Below are 23,950 nucleotides of genomic sequence, written 5' to 3'. Positions count from 1 at the left end.
GAAGGGGCTTGGAAATTCGGATATGTTTTCATTCCCTGAGTGATGAAGCTATTGAGTTAGGGTCCTAACTAATGTTAATAGTAGAGCCAGACCTCTCCCTGGTTACTCTCTCCTCAAATCTATGTGCAACCTCACCTTTTCCTTAGGCCAATGGGAAATGAATGAAAAGACCTTGGAAACCCCAGAGAAATTGGCATCTTTGCTTTTAGACTCTTCTGTGAAGTCCTTCTTCTATTGAATCACACTCAACACACATCTATTTCAACCTATGAAATAGAGTCTTTCCCAAATCAAACCAAACTAGTTTAGTGGAATAGGATGAACCTCTCTATCTGGCCTCTTTTGGTCCCTGTCCCTTCATGGAGTCTAACATACTTGACTTGAGGAATGTTTCTTCTGTTAATTAGATTGCAGGGAGCTCAGTTTAGTTTGAAAGACGGAGCCACGCACAGTGGAGCTGTTATAATATCTACCATTTACCGAGTGCCAAGCACAAACTATTGGGATTATTTAGTTCAACTCATAACAAACTATGTGGATAATTTCATTTAACTCACAACAACTCATAGGTATAATTATGAGCCACCATTTTGCATTCTGGAGAGAGGCTCAGAGAGATTAAGTGACTTGCCTAAAGTCACACAGCTGAAAAAGCAAGATCCTAGGATTGTTCCTAGGATGAAGTGAGTTTCGTAGGCAAGAAAGCAGTAGGTCCATATGCACAGGTGACTACTCTCTCCCTCTATCATTTCCAACTTCCCACACCTGGTAGCTCACAGATGTGGGCCAGTGTTCAATGGAAGGAAGTAGTGAGGAAGGTCTGACTGAGCCTATCACACATCACTGTTGGAACCACAATTGAGTGTATGTCCTCCTAGCGGTGGTTCATGAATTTCTTCTGCCAGCTGTCTGTGTTAGCTTCTGGGTTTTGTCCAGGAGCATGTGTGAATGCAGGATGGAAAAGCAGATGCTATTTTTCTGCCTTGCTTAAGTGTGGATCTGGGCTCAGGGCCCCTTTTCACTCTCTACCCTGTCCTTTTCCCAGACATAGGAGCCAGGCTTCCCATTCCCATTCAGCCAAGCAGAGACACACCCAGTACACTAAGCCAGATGGGGGAGCTCCGCAGCAGAATGATCCAGCAACCTATTTGGGACATCTGGAATTCAAGGACACATTTCTCATGGCTTAATCTCTATTTTTCTGGAAAGACTAGACAATGAGATATGAAGGAAGAAATGAGATTTTATTTTATTTTGATACTGGGGATTGAACCCAGGAGTACTTAATCACTCAGCATCCCCAACCTTTTTTTTTTTATATTTCATTTAAAGACAGGGTCTCTCTAAGTTGCTTAGGGCCTTGCTAAGTTGCTGAGGCTGGGATTGAACTCTCCATCCTCCTGCCTCAGCCTGAGTTGCTGTGATTACAGGCATGCACCACTGCGCCCTGCTGAGATTTTATTATTTAGGAGAGGTGTCCCCGGGACTAGTAGAGCCAAAGCATCTTCTTGCTTTATGATGCAGTGCAAGAGAACTCTGGAGGAGAGTATCAGCATGTTGTGGTCAGACACACCCTTGCCTCTGATTGACTTGTGACTTTGGGGAAACCTGTATTATCCTTCTCATTTCCTGCATGGATACAGTTTGAACTAGGTGATCCCAGATATCCTGGCCAGTTCAGATGACCCTCTGAGCCAGCCCGACCTCAGTTTATTTCAATTTTATAGAGAGGAGTTACAATTCCTTGCTGTGAGGCAAGAGTGAGCTGGGAGAAAATGGATGAGAACTGCAGTTGTTGGCTTGAACTCAGCAGGACCATCCAACATCTGTGTTGGATATAAAGGGCTTTGGTTGCTTTTTACCCTTAAAATTCCAGCCCTTTTCTCATTTAGGGAGCAGACTTAGTTAGCAGATTGTGTAGAAGAGAAACAGAATAAAGATGATTGATAGGTTCTTTCCTTATCAGAGCTCTAGTATTAATTAAAATGAACATTATTAAAGTGATGCCATGATTCATTTGCAATCACAGACAGTCTTTCTTTTGCAGAAGGCTACTATCGATAAAGTCATAAAGGCGACAATCGCCTCAAATCTAGACGAGTCAAACAAGCAAACAAACAGAAAACAACTCTGAGTGTGTATATGCTTTCTTTTCAGCTGCTCTTGTCAACATTTTAAGTATGATGGCTACTCTCCATGGAAATAACCTACCTACCTTCAAAGACCCAGTAATACCATGAGTACTGCATGAGGTTACCAACCAAAGGGAATCTCTTGCACTTAAGTCTTTGCCTGGCCCATATTAGGTCCTCTGTCACAATTTGTTGAATGAATGGATATATTTAACATTTACTTGCAAGAATAATTCCAAGGAAAAGGATAACCTGAGAGTGCACACATTTGTTCTTGAACATCATCTTCCCTTTCATTGATGACTTTATAGAATATGAATTTTAAGATTTAAAATAAAGCCTATAAGAAACTGGCATGGGATCCCTGTGCCAAGAGAAACATTACAGCACTTTAGCAGGACAAGCAAGTTATTATAATGCAGGTCGTGCCCTGGGCAGATGTGCCAGGGAGCCTGTCCATCATTTGTTCTTCTTTCTTCCCTGGCCTCCTTTCCTTTCCTTGGAACTGCACCTGGGCTCATTCTGAACATATTTCAGGGACATACTTGGGTGCATCTTGCTTGCAAACAGTCACATCATTTCTCTTACTACAAACAATATAAAGAAGTAACATAGACCTTTAAGTCTCATTTCAAATAGAGGAAATTGTTACAAAGACTGTTTGACTAGGATGCAATGTAGATCTTAATTGAGGCCTCTTTCTGCCTTTGTACATAAATCACGAAGTCATGAGGGTTATTAGCAGCAATTAGATAGGCCAGTCTGCATTTGTACAGCAAACTTGGCCTTTTAGAAATATTGGCCAAGGAGCAGCTCATAGATTTTTGTTTGTTTGTTTGTTTGTTTCCATTGTTGGCCATTTAAATGGAGTGTTTTGATGTTTGTGTGTGTGTTCTTTCAAAGATTTTTCAGTCTCTCACCCCACTGCATCTGTCAAATTTCTTTGGGCTTTTATTTGGAGCTATTCTTGAGAATAGTTTTCATTTTCATTCATTCTTTGCTTTGAAGGGTGGGGTCAGTTAAAGCCAATTTTGCCAAGATCATCTCAATATAAACCACATAGTTTATGGTCTCAATGTAATAATAATTCATTAGATTCTTTTAAAGAAAGCCTCTGAAAGGGAAGGAAAATTTAGTCAAATGTATTCATGGATGTTAAACCTTTGGTTAGAAATCATCTGAAGCACTATATATATTATAATCATATCATATAATAAAATCATATGTAATAAAAGCATTTTTTCTATTTTTTAAATTAATTAAAAGTGTTTATTGACCACCAGCTCTGGGCCTAACAGCATAAATATTGGCATGGGAAAAATCTAATCTAGATAAATACACATGGAAAATTAGTTTAATAATAAGAAGAATTAGTATTTATTGTATTTTATTCAGAATCTCAATCCTCAGAAAAACATAATTAGATTTCCCACAGAAGTAATTTTCTTTAAGTCACACAAGCCTTCAGTGGTGAAACCAAAATTCAAACTTAAGTTTATCAGATTCATAGCCCATGTTCTTTCTTCTTTTTTTTTATAAGCGAGAATATAAACATTTATTTAAAGCAAGAAAATAAAGCATAACTAATTACATATTTTGATCATTGTCATATACCACAAATATCATGATAACTAGTATTTTTTAAATAGATGACCACTCATGATACAGATGTATAATACTTAATTTCTTGGCAACATCATCTTTGTCTCTTCATTAACCCCACTACATGGTGCTGTATTAAATTCTGCCTTCTTTTATCTTCTCCCACTTCTAGAATCCCAAAGCACTGGGTCCAGTCTGAGTTCATGTCTAGTCCAGGGCTTACTTCTCTGCGCCTGTTTCCCATCAGGCTTAAGTGGTTTAGCTGATGGGAGATGTGAAGAGCGGCCAGTTGCTGCCCCTTCTCTGCATGTGGGTTGGGCATGGGGAAGTTTTTCAGCCTTGCTATTGGGTACAGTCTTGCTTTCCTGCATATCCATAGCAATTCCACACTGTCATACTTACAGGAACAACTTGCTAGGGAGATGCCTCTCACACTCAGCTCCAAAAGCCGCTTTACATTGAATTAACAAAAATACCAATAAAGGATTTCTTAACAATTTGAATGCCAACTTCTCCAAACCCAACCCTGCATGTTCCATCCTCTGAAATAAACCCTAGGCAAGATTCTGCTGAAGTTTGTCTTAATGTGATCTGAAAATTTATTCTTAAAGATTTTTTTTTTTTGAAGTTCAGTCTCCCTTTACAGACAAGGAAACTGAGGCCAAATGAATTAGGTCTTTTTCTATTGGCTGGTTTACTGTAGCACACTGAGATTTTAAAAGTTAACTGAGACCCCCCCCATTGCAAAAAAAGTACAGTGGCTGTAGAAAAATTTACCAAAAAATATAAACAAATTAATAAACCACAATGAAATTACTCAGAGACAACCATTGTGAATCCAATTAGTATCCTTGCTGAGAAGTTTTTTCTTATGACTGTAGGTGCTACTTATTAAAATAGCACCTCAAATTGTTCATGCTGTTTTATGTCCTTTTTTTTTTCAATTCTACTATATATCATCGACAGCTTTCCATGTCTTAAATATTCTCCCGTAACATAATTTCAACTAGCTGTATATCATCCCATTGCTTGAAGAATTAAGGTAAATGAATCCCATTTGGTTTGTTTGAATAGTCTTGGTTGTTTCCAGGATCTTTGTATTAACAACAAAAATGAAATAAAAGATTTATTTTCAGTTGAAGTTTTTCAGTTAAAGTCCAATTAAAAGCCACCCCAAGATGAAAGGTTGAATAACTTGCTCAAAGCCACTCAATGCAGGAGTCTCCGACTGTAGACTTGCATCCCAATGTCATGTCTCTGGAATGTCTCCATGCGAGTTACTTCATCCCTTGTGCCATTTTCCATGGAAAACCACTTTCTGTCTCTGCTTTCTTCAGCTCTCAAATGAGCACATTTGTTTCCTCGCCCCTGCCCCTGCCTGCCTTCCTGCCTTGTTGAGGCTGTCGACATGTATACAGGGACACAGTGTCCTGAGACCTGAAGCTGCACAGCTGGAGAGGAAACATGGCCGGTTTTCTATTCCCTCTCTCCTCGTTGGCTTAACCTATAAGCTTGGAAGCTGGTTTTAATTTTACATCTTCTCTCTGTATGTGTGTTTGTTTTTAGAACTCTTCTCCCCTTAATTCTTTCAAGGAGACCTTTATTTGAAAACATGCTCTCTTTCCCTCAAAGCCAATCTGGGTCCCAAATCTTGATGAGGTTACTTTGTTTACGGATATTGATAAATTCAGAGCAGGATTTCTGGTTTATCCAACTAAGTAGGTTTAAATTATGGCCTTATAAAGAGAAAAGGCTTTAAGTAATTAAGAAGTTTGTAAGGCAATTGAATGTAATCCTCTGCTTCTAGAGACTTCATCCTGAGTTTATTTCCCAAAGAAGATATGTTTGTTTTTGTTTTGGTTGTTTCATTGTGTGCTCTAGCATAGATTCCCTTTTGCTATGAGAAATCATGGGGAAAACTTACCTTTGCTAGGTTAAGGGCAGGAAGAGAAGGACCTGTTATTCTGACCCCTTCATTTATATGATTAAGACTATGTGGGTCAAAGAGGAAAAATAATTTGGCCAAGGTCAAACAGTAAAATAAGGTTTTTAAAAAGGGGGCGGGGCTCATAAGATTCATTCTCCCTTGCTTTGGTTCATGCTTTCCCTCACGCTTTTTTGAGGGAGGAAGACAAGAGAATTTTGGGGACAAATCATCCCCTGACAAGCCCCCTGAAGTTCATATGTTGAAGTTGTAACCTCTTGTACCTCAGAATGTGACTGCTTGGAAAGAGGGTCTCTAAGGAGATAATCGTGTTAAATGAGGTCATTAGGGTGGGCCTTACTCCAGCAAGAGTCTCATAGGAAGAGTGTTAGGTCACCGACACCCAAAGGGAGACACAGAAGGCACAGGGAGAAGAGGGCCCCCAACAAGTCAAGGAGAGGGGCTCAGAGAAACAAGCCCAGACCCACGGTCTCAGATCTTAGCCTGTAGAGTAGGGAGAAGACATGTTGCTACTATTTAAACCACCAGATCTGTTACTGCTTTATGGCATCTTAGCAAAGTCATACAAGGGAAAATTAAGATGAAAGAATTTACAAATCCAAAACTTCTATCTTGGGAAATTCTCAATGAACAGACCAGGGAGACCAAGATAATTAATATGTGTAATAAACAATACCAGGCCAGAGCCCATGCTAATTGATTTTTAATCATAATTTGCATCTCATTCAAGCCTTATCACATGCCTGGATTATAGTTATTATTAGCTCCAATTAATAGATGAGGAAATTGAGACTCAGGAAGCTAGTTTATTTAAATTACATGGTTATTAACTAACTGGTGGACTCAAACTCACCCTCTTTTTGACTTTAAAATCTTCACTGACCACTTCCCAATAAGGAAGTTAGTCCAAGCTGCTTAGGAACCTTACTTATCAAATTGTTTAATGGTAGGAGAAAGAAACAATGCCCTCCAATGTCTCCATGACCTGGAATCCACTTAATTGATTAGATAGAAAATATTTAGCTCCTGGCCTGGGGTTGTGGTTCAATGGTAGAACTCTTGCCTCACATGTGTGAGGCATTGGGTTCGACTCTCAGAACTCTTTATAATTAATAAAATAGAGGTCCATCAACAACTAAAAAAATTAAAAAAAGAAAGTATTTAGCTCCTGACTTAGAATAAAATACAGATCAGGGAAGTTCAAGACAATAACCAAGGTATTTGGGCTTTACTATAATCTCACTGGTGACATACTTTCACATGTCAAAATGAACAGTTACACCTAATGAAGAACTAATGTTCATAGTGGTGGACTTTAGGCCCTGAAGAAATCTGATCTGCCGAAGGAGAATCAGTAACCCACTCTGGGTCATATTTAGTAATGCAGGAAATCAAACCCACACGTCTATAAGGTAAATAGACTTGAAAATTGTCTAGATCAGAGTTTACAATGGCAGTTTTTAGAAATATTGTAAATAAGATGTGATAAACATTTAACCAACAAAATCTAAAACCAAAACAAAACCTGAACTCCCTGAAAACCCAGATAGATGTTACGATAGAAGAAATAGGAGGTACTTTAAATACTGCATCTAGATGGCTCTATAGCAGCGCCTCCTCCCTGTCTTAAAGCTGTGTGGTCTGTCAGTTCTTAAAATGTAGACATTAGATTTAGTGGGAAGAAAACAATAGTCAAGTCAAGAGGTGAGTGGGTTTTGTTTTCAGCAGACACTGGAGTTGAATCCCAGCTCAACTAGGTATACCTGTGCAACTTTCTTGGCTCTGCCTTTAGAATCTTTAATCCAAACACTTCATTTCTCATCACCACCACGACCCTAGCTCAAGCCTCTGTCGTGGTACTGCAGGAACTCCCTAACTGGTTTCTGTGCTTCCATTTTGCCTACCCCTAATTTATTCTGCAGGCATAACCAGGGCTAGCCTTTTGAAATGTAAATCAATTCACTCCCCTGCTCAAACATCTTCTGTTGCACTTCAAATGAAACACAGGCCATGGCTCTGAGATCCTGCTGGGCTGGCCCTGCCAACCTCTAGGTCTTCAGGCCTTCTGGCCTTCAGTGACTGGGCATTGGCTGTCCTCCCCTCTTGCCTTCCCAGGAACATGACCTGCTCAGGTCCAACTAAGAGCTTCTGCTCTCTGTTCCCTCAGAGTGGAGTACACTGTTTTCCTAATACTCAGATCATTCAAATCTCTGTTCAGCTGACAGCTTCCTAGACATGCCTTCTTCATATTAAAAAGCAGTTCCTGACTCTCCCTGGGTTCCCCCATGCCCTTGTCCTTTTTCTCCTCAATATCGATAGCATTGTTGATAGAAATCCATAGTTTCCATTAGGACACATTCCTTTTGCTGAAGCTCCACACTCAATTATTTGCTAGATAATTATACCAATTATCTAGTAACTTACTCCGTCCTTGTCTTTTCAATCACTACCATGGCAGGGAGTTTATTTTTCTCACTATAATATCTGTAGTATTATAAACAGAAGACATTAATAAACATTAAATGAAGGAATGAATGCATAAATTCACGATTTAAAAGTGACACATCTCCTTCACTTGACACTCCTATGCTTTCCCTTGGTTAAGTGGTTTGGGAAGAGCAGGTGTCAAGGAAGAGGCATCAAAAGCCTACTAGACATCTGCTCCATGATGATAGGGACATCCCTGCATCACCAAGGCTACCCTCGAATAAGAGGAATGGTGAATAAAAGATGAAGATGTGGGGTAACAGGGAGACAGTGGTAGCCTTGGTGAAAACCTGCTGTGTCTGGGATGTCCCACAAAGGTTGTATCTTATTTGCTACTTTTTAAAGACATCTCTTAATACACGTCACAATGAACATCTTGCTTTGGTAAGCATAAAACACTGGCAACTGTAAACTTTAGCCTGCAACATTTATGAGCAGAGACAAGTCATAAAAGATTCTTTCAGAATGTTTCCGAAAGAAGGCTTTACTCCTGGTGTTAGTCAATGAGTGTTGAATAATGATCAGGAAGAGAGAGGCACAATCTGGTGACTATGTGAGTAAGATCAAGTCTGTGTGTCTTTGAGCACAGGGGGCATATTTCTGTAATATTAGCATAGTCTTTGCAGACAGTAAACAGTCTTGTATGCATTCCAGAAGGTTCCTGTTATGTGTAAAGCCTTGGAACTATGTTGAAGGTGAAGAAATCTTTTGTTTTAGGATTAACTACCCTCCCCCTCCGAGAGTTCTGATAAGGTTTAAGTGGTGCCTCCTTTGTGTCTAGTTCAAGAGCTTCTTTCATTCCAGGTCTGCCTGATCTCTTGAAGTCCTTGTTCTTGGAGCATCTGCAGTTTTCTCTCAGTATAACATGGGAAGTTTGGGGCCCAAGAGTCAAAAATAGCCACTGCTTTAATAGCTACCTATCTCTCAAATGAAAGCAGAGCTATGAGAATATAAGCTTTTAAGCAGATGGAATGTGGTGACCAAGAGAATTAGCCATCACCACAGTCTGTTTCTTGTGTCAAGAAAGAAACAGAAAAAGAGTGACTCTTTCTTTCCCTCCCTGCTCCATGTTCCTTTTTAGGAAGTATGTCTGGGTCCTTAATTAAGGTATACATATAAACTAAACAGAATTAAAAAGAAATGAAAAGTCAAACTACTTTTCAAGGTTACAGAGAAAGGAGGGTGGGCATCCAGGTGGATGTTTGTGACCTGAGAAGATTTGGGTTGTAGCCTTTAAAGGAAGCCCTGTTTATTGAGCATTTACTATGCACCAGGATCTGGGCTTAATGGTCACTGAAGCCCTTTGGGGGCATATATCATTCTCCTCATTTTACAATCAGGACTCAAAGGCCTTTCTTCCCGCCCTCTCCCATTGTGCTGCTCTGCTTTGATTGATCACCTGCGTTCTTGGGCTGGGATGAGGAAGAGGAAGCTCCAGACTCAATCATTGATGTTTGGACTCCAAGGCAGAGCAGACTGGGGGACATCTTTCCTCCCATGCCTGCTCTTCAGGGCCCCCTTTGTAGTGGGATCTGGAGCCCCACAACTATGTTATTCTCTTAAATTCATCCACTGTGGGAGAAGTTTAGGAAGTTGCATAAGCCAGTGGTTGTGTGTTTTTACCACAATCCCCAAGAAGTCCCTGCCAGCTTTAAAAGTATAATATCTGACTTGCAGAAGAATCCTTTTAGCCTCCACAAATAGATGGGAGCCTCTGCCTGTCATTTGAAGGTGCCCGCTCACACATTCCAAGGCCCAAGCCTGCATTCCACTTCTGGGAATTGCATTTTGGCCAGCTTTCAAATATAGTGAAAAGGTTTTTTGTTTCTGAAAAGCAGTAGGGTGGGAATTCACTAGGCTTCCCTGTCATTGTAAAGATCCAGTCAAAGCCAGCTGTCAGTCAGAAATGATCAAAGAGGAGAGCTGCCTCTTAAGAGGGAGGTGAGTACCATTCATCCACACAGCAGCAGAGAGAGGTGGTGAAGTCACTTGCTGGATCACAGGGCCATGACCAGATTCCAGGGCTCTTGATTCCCATTCCAGGAGTCTTCTTACTATCTTAGCCTTTCCAGTATGGCATTAGCTCAGATCCATCCATTAACACATGACTCCTAAATCCCAGGCCCCCATTTCTACTACATAGCTGTGTGGTTGGCCAGCCCCTCCAAATTATTATTTATACTCGGCAGGTCAGCTTTTTTGCTCCTTTTTTCTATTCTCTGCTTGAATTAGTGAGTCCTTCCTGGACATCCTGCTTTGAAACTGAAGTTGTGTTTGACATTATTTTCCCTTCTCTTTCACTTCCTTAGATGCTTTTCTCTGATTATGTCATGCATGTTCCAATCCATATTCTTGCTGTTGCACTGGGCCATAGCAATCATTTAATTTTTTTTCCTTTTTATAAAAATTTTCTTTCTTAAATTCCTTCAAAAAGTTATTAAATGCCGTGTGCATTTTGCAACTAAAGAAATAATGTAAATACGCAAATAGAGGAAAGGGAAGAAAAAAGTTCTCTATACCTCCTCCTTTGGCATCCCTTCCCTTCCACCAAACCTAATATTAATAACTGATGTACATCCTTCCAGATCCTTTTCCTGCTTGAACAAAAAACATGATGAACATATGTAGCATTTTTGTTTGCTTTTGCAAGAACTAGAACATAGTTTGCCCATTATGCCATGGTTTACTCATTTTAGATATTTCTTCAGTTCAAGATATTTGCCAGGAGTGGTGGTGCATGCCTGTAATCCCAGCCTCTTGGGAGCCTGAGGCAGGAGGATTGCAAGTTCAAAGCCAGCCTCTGCAACTTAGCATGGCCCGAAACAATTTAGTGAGACCTTGTCTCAAAACAAAACAAATAAAACAAAAATAAGCCACCAGATTTAACCAATTTAAGAACTTAAGAGTATCCCTAGTAATAGTAATCGATAGTGGGACTGTATTATAGCTTATTAAATCATGTCCCATTGTTAGACATTTCCAGACTAGGCTGAGTATTTTCTTTTTGCCTCTCCCACTACTCTCTCCACCTCTGTGTACCATGTTCTGTGCCCTGGAACTGTGGAGTCTCCATGAATACGCCCTTTTGCCTTTGGGATTTTGGTTGCCTTTAGTTCATGTGGCACCAGTAGGAGATTGGAGAGAAGGCGACCAATGGAGTCAGGGTCATTTTTTTGAATGCCTTCCTGCAGGGTCACTGCAGGCTGGCTGTATGCCTCCACTTCCATAGCCTCATCAATTCATTGGGTATTTTATTGAGGATTAAATGAACGAAAGGTTCCTAAAGCTTCTAATAAATTTTGGCACATAGGAAATTTTCAGTAAATACTAATCATGAATTATTGTATCCTCACTGTCGTCAGAACTGCCTTTGCCCATTCCTGTGTCCAAATTAGCCACTGTCCCCAAGATCCATGTCAGACGAGGCCTGTATGGATTCTTCCTCAATTACTGCCAGAAGGTTTTTCTCTTTCTCAATTAATAGACTCTTTTATTCAAGTATCTTCAGGTTTTGTTTTTTTTTAAAAATCAGGCATAAAGTACATAAAACTCCTTTATTATCTTGCATTGGGATGGTATATTTGTTAGAACTGGTGACTCCTCAATATCAATAGCATTGTTGATAGAAGTCCGAATTTCCATTAGGACACATTTATTTTGCTGAATGTATGGTATCATTTGTCTACCATTATAGCCTCATCTGGGTGGTTTCACTTCCTTGAAAATCCTGTGTTCCACTCACTACCAACTCATTCTTCCCTTCTCACCTCCGACCCCCACCACTGGTGACCACTAATTGTTTTACTCTTTCTACAGTGAAACTTTGTCTTTTTCTTCACATTCTTCTAGCTTACTTTTATTACTGGTTCATCTTTGCTTCTGCATAATATAGAACATCATGGCTAGTCATCCTGCAAGTATATATTTCAGGAATGAGTTATTAAATTGGTTTATCCTTAGAATTGAGGCTTGGGTTGGAATTCCAGGCACTTGCTCCTGGTGAAATAGACATTTGGCTTTTGCACAATCTCAGGGGCTAACAGGACAAAGATCCTGTTTGATGGAGGCTGGATCCCACTCCCCTAGGCTGCACATGTATACATGTTGTCACCCACAGTGCATGGATTGGAAGCCTAAGAAGGAATAATGCAATAGAAAACAACAACAACAACAACAACAACAAAAAATAGCAAGACACACACTATCACATGAATCTAGACCAATGAGACAAATTAGTTCTCTAAAGCACTGACTTTTCTTAGTTCATACTGGACTTTATACACTAGTCCTGAGCACCATGTTTCTCAGGAAGTTCATATATAATGATAATAGCTACCTTAAATTTCTTCTGCAGTTTGGATTTGACTTTTATTGTATATCTGTATAATAGAAGTAATAAAATAGAAATTGTAGCACAATAGTAGTAGTCTTTTGTGTAATAGCTATTGCTCATGAGCCTTTTGAAAGTGTCCAGCCCTGCATCATGCCATTAATTCTTGTCGTAGGCCTGTGACATAGGCATTCTTATCTGTAGTTCATAGATATGTAAACTTTGTATAGATACATAACCAAGCCATGTTGGTTCATGTCCTCCCATATTGGCCTGGTCCATATCAGCATGATATTTCTGTTGTTAAATCAGATTATTTCAGAAAGAGGGCATTAAATAACATTGACTCAAATGGGAAATTTTTCCTCTTTTTCAAATCTTCTGATGAGATCAAGTAAGGAGTCTCAATTTGATGCTTATCTCTCATTAACACTTCCTTGATACTTGATAATTTTTTTAACAAAATAGGAGATCTAAATATCCTTTTTGAACTTTCCTTTTTTGGACTGGGGATTGAACCCAGGGGCACTTAACCACTGAGCCATATCCCCAGCCCATTTTTATATTTTATTTAGAGATAGGTCTCACAAAGTTGCTTAGGGCTGCACAATGTTGCTGAGGCTGGCTTTGAATTCAGGATCCTCCTGCTTCAGCCTCCTGAGCCCCAGGCATGTAGCATGGCACTGGGCTCCTTTTTGAAACTTTTTGAAGGTAGCAAAATATATGTAAAATTTACTAATGATTTTATTTATTCTATGTTTACTATTTTTGGCAAATGATGTTGGCTTAGAATTTATAGGAATAAGATGTTGTTTACTTTTAAAATTGTTTATTTAAGAATAATATTAAACAAATAACAGAACAGTTTGCACAGGATATGTCAAATATTGTAAAGGAGAAGCGAGCATAAGTAATTGAGATTTGGGCTGCGTAGACCCAGCTGACCTCCCTACAAGAACCGAATGGCTCCATGGTTCCTCCTGCCCAGTGCCCCTCCCCCATCCTCTTGATTTTGGCCTGGTTCTCCAATAATGTCTATCATTTGAGCTTATCCATGTTTGGAACACTCTTGAAGATTGACAGACTACTTATCAGGGGGCTGAGACCAAAGTGCCATCCACAGTTATTCCTTATCCACTCTGATCCAAGTCAGGTTACATCACTTGTCAGGCCCTTTGATAATTGCATCTTCAAAATGGTAAACATGAGGTTTTGGGAAGGAAGAATGCATAGGACTGGCTTTGATATTCTGTTCCTGAAGGCTGACCAGCCATTCTGCCCTGGTTAATACTGCCCTTGGCTACTCTTGTCTCCTCCTTTCTGTTTTCCCTGCCACTTTCTACCTCCAGGGCCAAACATAATACCGTGAAACAGCGCGAGCTCCCCGTGTGCTGTGTACTCTGCACAGTGGGTTGCGTTGTGAAGGAGTGCCCCACATTCACTTCCATCCTGCACACCTTGGTGGGCACCAGTGTGTTTGGATAAAGAGAAAAATGAAGAGTGTGTTTGAGACTCGCAGCAGGTCAGTGGTTTGGACGAGCCAACCCTGTTAAACTCTGCCTAGTTTCAATAAAGATTTGCAGACCTTTCTCTATCTCTGTCTCACAGGCATGCTGGTCATTGAGGGTCCCAAAGCCGTTCAATATGCTGGTAGGGAGGGTGGATGTGGGGCAATACCTTACCACCCACTCTCCTGCTGGAAGAGAGTAGCTTTTTATCTTTTCATAAGGGCTTTTTTTTTTTTTTTTTTTAGTAGAGGAAGAATGACCTGGAAGGGCCATGGGAACTTGCCCTGTGCGGGTGGTTTAAAAGGAGAAGTCTTAGCTGGTGACAGGAACTCAGAACAGTTGGTGAGGATTGGCTAGAGACTGGTGTCTCCAGAATTCCCTTTATGGGAAGGTCTGTTATATTTTGATTAACAAAATGTTAGTTCAGTTTTTATTTCTAAGAGAAGAGTTTTACAGTGGCTTGTTATAATTATAAGGAATGATAATGTTGGTAGCTCCTACACATTGAGTGTTTACAGTGTGCCAAGCAGAGATCAATGTTTTATATAGAGTAAGCCCCATAATCCTTAAACCAGCACCCTAAGCTGCCCTTACCTAAGGTGCATACATAATAAGGTTGCATGCAGGTCTTCTTAGAACCTTCTTAGAAAATCAACAAGATTTCATCCATGTGGTCTATCCATCCTGATATATTCTTCTTCTTTTTTTTTTTTCATCTTGATATATGCTTAAGAGTGAGAATGTTTTTTGAAAGTCAAATCTAATCACTCCAATGAGAATTTACTTAAAATAACTATCCACGCCTTCATCTGGACTTTTAAAAAGGATTTTGAATCCCCACTGGGACTCAGAGTCTGTGCTTTGTGATTTGAATGCAGGTAACAAATTATTTGATTCTAGAAGATTCATTCTCCACTTTTTATTCTCTCTCTTTATGAGATTATAGCTTGTATACTGAGCTGCTGGAATGTCTACTGAGCATAGAACAGATGAGTCTTTAGCTCTGGTTTCTTCTGGTGGCACATTCTCCTTGCCTAAGATAAAACCAGCAGCTTACATTCTTTTTTTTTATTATTATTATTTTAATTTTTTATTGTTTGTTGTTCAAAACATTACATAGTTCTTGATATATCATATTTCACACTTTGATTCAAGTGGGTTATGAGCTCCCATTTTTACCCCATATACAGATTGCAGAATCACATCAGTTACACATCCATTGATTTACATATTGCCATACTAGTGTCTGTTGTGTTCTGCTGCCTTTCCTATCCTCTACTATCCCCCCTCCCCTCCCCTCCCCTCCCCTCTTCTCTCTCTGCCCCCTCTACTGACATTCATTTGTCCCCCTTGTATTATTTTTCCCTTTCCCCTCACTTCCTCTTGTATGTAATTTTGTATAACTCTGAGGGTCTCCTTCCATTTCCATGCAATTTCCCTTCTCTCTCCCTTTCCCTCCCACCTCTCATCCCTGTTTAATGTTAATCTTCTTCTCATGCTCTTCGACCCTACTCTGTTCTTAGTTACTCTCCTTATATCAAAGAAGACATTTGGCATTTGTTTTTTAGGGATTGGCTAGCTTCACTTAGCATAATAGCAGCTTACATTCTTGACAACGAGAACTAGAGGAGGAAAATTAAAATGGGAACCAACATACCCAATAAGCTTGAGTTCCTGATGCTGTCTTCTCACTCCCTATGCTAGTTGGAATCAGTCATCAGTCAGTGCTTGCTGTTCTTAACATCCTTGTTAAGGGTTTATCACCTACGCCTTTGCCCTGCTTCTCTCCCCTCTTCTTTCCTTTTCCCCTCCTACTTTTCCTTCCCTCCTTCCCTTCTTCCTTCTCTCTTTTCCTCTCTCTCTCTCTCTCACAAAACCATAATTTTAAATTTTTCTAAACTTTATTATGCCCTAGTGAAGGAAAAAGAGGTTACACTTTTATCATGCTTCAAGGACCTTTGCTACCCTGAATTGTAAATTAGTTCCCTTTACTGCATTAACATTTCAGGCCACAGGGGCAGGTTTAATGCATTGATTTTGTAAGTTCTGGCTAGATTTAGTGTATTTGTAAAGTTACCTACTTCAGAGAACTGGCCTGCAATTTAAACACTAAAACAGTCAGATTTGGTATCAGAGAAGAGAGCCCTGTCAGAAAGAGCCTTTTATTGTAAGGCTTAAATAGACTTGGTACAGTAGCCTCAGGGAAATCAGTACCAAGAGGTGAGACACCTGCGACTGTAACTGATTCACTGGGTCTCTTGGTGTGAGTCACCTCTCTGTGTATGTATCCCTATTTGGATAATGGGAGCAATAATTTTCTCCAGTATACTTCTTAAGGCTTTAAAAACAATTTAACATACTCTAAATAATACTAATGGAAAACGTATAACTTATATTTATTAGGTATACTATTCTGGACTAGGTATTGCATTCCTCCCCCCTCAATACCCTCACCCTCATTCCTGGCAGTGACTCTGGGAGGTGAGATAAGTATTATCATCACTCTGATCTAAAGACAAAACCTGAAGCTCTGAGATGTTTATCCTGAACTTAAGATCCCATGCCTAGTCGAGTGGTCTAATTTTCCCAGTAGTGGGGAGAACATAGCTGGACTACAGCTTGCCAATTGGTGGCCTGATACCCTCCTGGGCTTCAGAAGGGTGAAGTACTGGCCCTTGGTGCATGTACAGGGCCCAAGCAGAGTCCCCAGCTGGTTACACGAGGCTCTGAATAGTTTCATTTTGGGTGCAGAGACCCTCCAGATCACCCCAGCATGCCCTAGAAATGTCACCATTCCTTATGTATATCATTACATGAGAAAGACTGCTGAGCTCCAACTAGAATGTGGGTGCTTAGAAGCCTTAGCTGCCAGAAACAGAAAACAAAGAGCCCCCAAAAGCGATGCTCATCACTGACGATGACATGTAATCAGAGATGTTGAGTGCTCAACTTTTCAGCTTTTGACCTCAGAATGTTAATCTATGAGGCTGGTCCTTGAGTTTATAGACAAGTATTTCTGTGTCCCATGACATTTGGTTTTATGTGGCCTGGTATGGTCAGTAGTTATGTCACACCTAACCCCCAAATTCCTCAGTGCCTTTTCAGCCTCTGTGACTCTGTGTTCTGGGCTGCCCTTAATAGTAGATACACCATGCATGGAAAGAGGTCAGAATCATCAAGTGCATTTTTAGTGGGGAAAGAATGGAAAGCAAGCTAAAGACCCCCAAAGAAGCATTTTTAGAGATCTATGAGTTCCGGTTTTGATATATCCTGCTCTTAAAAATAAAGACTAATAATAATAATACCCATAACCCATGCAGCAGGAGTCTTTTCACTCCCCTCTCTGAGACCTACACCAGATCTATCATTCATCTTTGATCATTGAGCCAGAAAGAGTTTATTTAATACTCATTTGAAGGGTTTCCAATGACACTAGCTCCATGGTGTTAATTCCACTTGGCTCAGCTCCTTCTACTCCTAAGGGCTCCACGGGGCCTGAGAGGAGTCCCTCCCCTTTATTGACATTTGATGCTTTTTGAAGGAAGTGATGATCACATTAGTGGTTCGGGCTGAAACCCTAGTCCTCGGCCTGGTCATGTTTCATAACTGTTCTCAGATTGGCCCCTTTCCAAAACCCAGTTTAGTTCAGCTCTTTGCTGGAAAGATAAAGAACATTAGAAAAGCATTGAATCCTGAGAGGGAACTCTTATGGTTATCAAGGTATTACATTATGAAGCGTCTACTGGAGATTCTGCTGCCTTCACAGACACACAGAACTATGTGGGGGACTGTGTTGGACTGTGACTCAGTGCAAGGCTGGCTCATGGCTGCAGAAGAGCCTCCTGGGAGCTTATGAAATACAGATGTGGTACCTGAGCAGGGACTGGGAAGAGGTATTTTTCTAATGTGTACATGAGTTTGGAAGTACAGACCTAGGCTGTCTCATACAGCCTTGCAGTACTGTTCAAACAGTAGCTTGCACCATCCTATCATTTTTTTTCCCTCAAAGGTAAAAATTCATAGCCACTTCATGTGTTTTTTTGACTCAGTTGCCTTTATTTTATGCTGATATAATACAGCCCCCTATGTCCCACCCTTTACCATTTCTTTGATACATGACAGCTTTCTAAGATGAGTTTTAGGAACCAAGGCAAACAGATCAAGACACTAAAGGAGTCTTTGGACTTGTGAGAGGATAATAAACAACATAAATCAGCTATTTCAGGACTTCTTAATTGATCAAACTTAATTGCAGTGGGAGCAGGTGAAATTTGCTGACAAGTTAGGTAATGCATTTGGGGGTGGGGTGGAGAAACCCCTTGGCTGGAGGCTTGGCAAAGGAAAATGTGTCAGGTGAACATATAAGAAAGCAGAGAGAACATTTTTGCAAAGCTTTGGTGGCCGGGAAGCCTGATAGGTGACAAGAACTACCTGATTCATGGTTTCATCACTGCACAGAGTTTGAGGCAGTACATGCTATAAGGGTGGACATGTTGGCAGAGACTGGATCAAGAGGGGCTTTTGCATCATGTATGGTGGGAGTACCTTTTGGACCTCATCACCACAGCTTCCCTGCCCCATGTTTAAGGTTCTTTTTTTTTTTTTTCATAAATACTACCTTGATCTGTATCTTTTTAAAGTCCTCTCTCCTGACAATATGGCATGATGAAATTTCTTATTCTCTTGCAACACCTTGGGAACAGAAGCTAAGTGGTAATTTTCTATATCCCACATGGGGCCCTACTTCTATGTCTCAATTTCTGGCCCTGTTAACATGTTTGTATTTTGAAGCCACAAGTCACCCATCTGTGGGGCTTCTTCCATAAACTCTTTGGAAGCTATCTTATCAAATAGGGACCAGGGAATGAGCATCATGGGAATGGTGATGTTGGATAGTTCTGAATATGAGGTCTTCCTGACCTTGACCCCTTGACCTGCCACCCTTCACCCCCAGAGTCAAAGAGCCATGGAGGACATTTGCCCCGAGCTTTGCAGCCAGATTCCTTTTTCTACATAGGCATTCTTCACTCCTCCAATCATTGTCCTTCCATGTGTCTCAGTGTGTTTTCATTCAAACCCAAACTCTTACCAATGCCAACATGAACAGCTTTCCCACCTCTCAGCCTCATCTCAGGCTACTGTCCTTGAACCTAAGCTCTGGCCACTTGATCTTTTTTTCAGATTTTCAAAGAAACAAGCTTTATTCCTACTTCAGACCTTCTGCACATGCTGTTCCTTCTGCTGGCAGAAGTTCTACATCCTCACCCTGTCAAAATTGCTCAAACCTGGAAAGACTTTTTTTACATCTTTGTTTAAATAAGCCCCCTTCCCCTATATTCTTGACACTTAATATGCACTTTTACATTGTTTTGAATTTTCTCTTCTTCTTTATTGTTAGACTTTCCCTTTATGTTCCATAAAGCAGTGACATGCGTGCCTTATTCACAACTGTTCCCTCCCCACAAGTTTCATGATAAATATTCAATAATTGTTTGCTGTATCAGTGGATGGATGATAGACAAATGGATAGATGGGTGGATGGATGGATGGATGGACAGGTGGACAGAGTTGAAGTCTCTAAGTTGAATTCTTCACAAAATCAGCCAGCCATTCTTTATTCACACCATAGTTCCACCAGCCAGACTCCTGGGAATACTTTTCTTCCCCATTAACCAACAAAGTTGCATCTGTTCAGTCACAAGCTCCTGCTTCAGTCTAAACTTCATGTGTTTAATGAAATATATGATCCCTAGGGTTGACACTAATTTACCCGCCTCCTGACCTATATAGAGAAAACATATTTTTTGTTAATAACCTTGGAATATATTTTCATTGTTTCCATTTGGATCACTTATCCAAATTTCATCTAAGTAAAAATTTTTTATTTTTCTTAGGTTTAAAGCAATAAGGATGCCTTCAGAAATTGTGAGCAATACTGAGTATGATGAAATAAATATGAATCCTGCATGATTTCTTCACCCTGAGTTAAACAATATAGATATTCTGTCTGTTTCTATTTAGTGATTTCCTTATATATCACAACTTGTGTGTTTGTGTATATACATATATGAGTATCCTGAATTTTAAATATAATATGAGCTGAATGTGTCCTTGTGTCATTATAAATACTTTTAGAAGCCTGTGGCCATGATAGATTGCAGAAGCAGGACGTAAAACTCCATAATAATTTCAATTGGGTACAAACAAAAAAGTGTGAATCCCCTACAAATACACCCAGCTCAGACGCTGAGTGTCTTGGGCACATGAGATGTCTTTATTAAAAACATTCCTGCCAGATTTCCAGAACAACAAATGGGGGAAAACTTGGCAGACCACTTTCCTCTGAAGAACTAACTATGACAATAACTCATGGTTTCTTTCTTTTCTAGAGTGACCGTCTCCTTATCAAGGGAGGCCGAATTGTCAATGATGATCAGTCCTTCTATGCTGACATTTACATGGAGGATGGCTTGATAAAGTATGTATATAGAACTTTTTCTTTTTAAACTTACTGTCTTCATGGAGGCCTAGAAAGAAGTCTGTATTGCATTAATGAAGTGAAAAATCTAAGTTTGGTCAGCAGGATATTTCTCAAGACTGCTTTGTACAAGCTGTATTGATCGGCACTCTATGGGTCATGGGAAAGTGGTGTGTGTGTATTGCTCACAGTTTCTGAAGGCATCACTATTGCTTTAAATCTAAGAAAAATAAAGTCTTTAAAAAGCACCATAAAAATCCCTTGGCCTTGAGTAAAAGGTATCAAAGAAGTTGAAATCAGGATAAGAGAAGTACACAGAAAGATATCCATTTATAGGTAAGGTTTGGGGGATAGTGTATTTATTTATTTTCTCCAGATTTTTATTGGTGCGTTATAGTTGAACATAATGGTAGGATTTGATATTACATATTCATGTATGTATTCAATGTAAGAATATAATTTGGCTAGTATCACTCCCCAGCACTGGCCTCCCAGTGCTAGAAAGTGTATTTAAGTTGAAGTTTGACAAAGGGGTAGGGCTTAGAATGTCAGGGCACAGATTGAACATGGATTTCAGGCATGATTTCCAAATAGATTCATCAGAGAGGTATAATTTCTTTAAAAATAGTTGGCTCTTCGGTGCCTATAAGTGCATACCAGTTAATTTTTATGCATAAGTTCCTTATTTATGAACCTCAAAGAAGGATTTGATTTTTGCAGTCTTGTTTTTTAGGTCTTTAATCATGTACCACAAGTTACACCAATCACACTGATAAGACATTGTATAAAACTGGAGTATCCAATCCATCTTCTTAGCTACCTGTGATCTCATTCAGTTTTATTTTTATATTACTAAACTGCATTGGTTAGTTTAAGATTGTGATTATACGAGACCTCTTATTTATCTTTGAAAAGTTAGCTCAGATATAGTTTTCTGTAGGGAGGCACATGTTCTTATCAAATCCCAAGCCTAAGCTAAGGGAAGGAAGCCTAAGCTGAGGGAAGGAAGCCTAAGCTTCCCTTTCTGTGTTCTCAAAACATTCTGTGCTTTTATCAATCATAGCAATTCTGTCATAGGTCCCCTTAGAGCAAGGACCATATCTTGCTCATCTCTGTACCCTTGACTCTTAGTCTAGTGCTTTAGCACATTACAGATTTGGTTAGAGTTACCTTTTACAGAGTGTGCACTATGTGCCAAACACTGTGTTAGATGTTTTCCATGCTATCTCATTCAGTCTGCCAGCAGCACTGTGGAATAAGTACTATTGTTACCCTCTTTCTTAGGTAAGGAGAAAGAGACACACAGAAAGTAAATAAGTTGCAAAAGGTCAGCACATCTGTGAAATACATTGAATGGCTGGGTGAATGAATGAATGGATGAACAAATACAAAAATATTCATTCATAGTTTCCTTGCAAATTCACATTTTTACTCTTCTATGTTAGAAGAGAAGTGGAAATAATAGGCAAACCACAGTGTAATGCAACAATTTCTTGAAAATATAAACCAAAATTGAGTACATATTTTTCTATGACTAAAAAATTATATTGTTGGAGGTATGCACTCCCTCACTTAGAGACTTTCACAGATGGAAAAAAATTTAGTACCTAATGCCTCCTCCTCATTTCAGCACTCATGACAGTCATCACTAATTGACCACACAGCTTTTTTTGCAGTTGAACCTAAGATCTTCACATGTTATTTCAGGCATCCACAAGCAGAACTGAATACATAGGATGAATCTTTTTTTCCATGTTTATTAGAAAGACTGCAAAGCCACATGTTGAGGATATTACAGAAGGAATTGACCATCAGTTGTTTGTTCTGTGAGAGAGAGAAGGTTGGGTGAACGTGATCTTTATCCAATCCTGAAAGTTTGTATATCTCTCACAACCTTCTAGCTCACCAATATAAGGACAGAAATAATCTCTTTAATTGTTGCAAAATTGTTTGCCTGTCTGAATATTTATGGAATACTTACTATGAGCAAGGCAGCTGTCTAAGGCACTAGTCATCATGCTTTCTTCCCCAGGGAACTTATAGTCTTTTAGGGAAACTGATATATATATAATTTATATACAGAGAACCTAACACCATGAGGTATTATTTTATTTTACTAATTTAATACTATCAAGCATTAAATTAGAAAAATAGATGAAATTCAGAGGAGGGAGGGGGCTGGACATTTGTTAGTTATAACAGCTGGTGATTATTGAACTGTAATATGCCTTTAGTCTTGTATAGGCTCAGCGGAAACTAACATTTAATGTACATAATTCTATAGAGGACACATTACATTATACAGATGAAATAATTGAGGCATGGTGAGGCTAAGTTGCCCATGGTCACACTGCTGGTGAGTAAGCCGCAAATGGGAAACCAGGTAGCCTCCATCCAGAGCATAGTCACACTCTTCATTACAGACTGGCTGTCAATAGAAACTTGAAGAGGAGGAGATGGATGCTGAAACTTCCAAGAATTATGTGACATTGATCAGGATGGTGGAGAAAAAAGGAGAAGGCATTCCTGTTTCAGACTTGGTGTAATGCTGAATGTCAAAACGGTGAAAACACAAACGTGTGCGTGCACACACACACACACACACACACATACACACACAGGCCAAACAATTCTTTATCCCCTTGATTCTCAGTTTCTCCCAGAGGAAAACTGATGAGGAAGAAAAATGGGAACAGAACTAGCCAGTATCTGGTCTAGAGTAGAGTTAGGATCAGAGTCTGCATTTTTTCCACAGTGTGTTTTGAATTGTGGCGGCTCTGGAATGACCCGTGGTGATGTGGTAAAGTTGAACTCTTAGAGATGTCAGAAGTACTTTAGATGCAGAACTCGAAAGTCTGGCAGGCCAGTGTTGGTCTTCTTACTGCCCCAGGAGAGAGTCTTTCTAGCTGCCTGTGTACAGAAAGGAAAAGTACTCAAGCCACCAGTAGTGGGGTACTTATATATCCAAGGTAGGAGATGTCCAGTGATGATGTCGAGGCTATGCATCTGGGTTTTACCTGGACAGTTTTGACCTGCTGTCTAAATCCAGGGTATGAAATCACATAAAAACAAGCAAACCTTGGGTAGTCTATAAGGAACAATGTGCAGGGAGCAGTTGCTATTGTCACTTTCCTGGTGAGGTGTGCCTTTGAGATGCTGGTCGGCTTACTCCACACCTGAGTCCCCATTGCTCTGAAGCTCCCCAGACCAAGCTGTGTCTTGGGGAGGTTGTCATAATCACCAACCTTGGCTTGAAGCTTCTACAGAGATGCTAACCACACAACAGCAGCTGGTGCTAGAGGCATCCAAATTTTTTACTTTATCCCCTACAAATCTACTACCGGCTGTGGTTGGTGAATCACCAGGGAAAGATCTGGATTGGCAGTGAGGACAGAGGTGGGAAATGACCCAGGCAGAGTCCTTTTATTAGGAGCACAGATGACCTGCTTAGAATGTAACAAAGTTCCC

The 23,950-nt window shown here is 40.0% G+C and overlaps 1 protein-coding gene across 2 annotated transcripts in view; it reads left to right on the top strand.

Annotated features, from left to right (window-relative positions):
* The window catches only part of Dpysl3 (dihydropyrimidinase like 3), a 107,351-nt gene that overhangs the window by 54,985 nt on the left and 28,416 nt on the right, over positions 1-23,950 (top strand). For both annotated transcript variants that reach the window (XM_015485834.2, XM_015485842.2), the window contains exon 2: positions 20,394-20,482. In XM_015485834.2, coding sequence (XP_015341320.1) covers positions 20,394-20,482 — 89 coding nt within the window. The remainder of the gene's footprint in view (positions 1-20,393; positions 20,483-23,950) is intronic.

This window comes from Marmota marmota, unplaced genomic scaffold (assembly GCF_001458135.2).
Source record: "Marmota marmota marmota unplaced genomic scaffold, marMar, whole genome shotgun sequence".
Taxonomy (NCBI): Eukaryota; Metazoa; Chordata; class Mammalia; order Rodentia; family Sciuridae; genus Marmota; species Marmota marmota.
The sequence above is the reverse complement of the archived record's forward strand: the minus strand, read 5'-3'. Positions and strand labels throughout refer to the sequence as shown.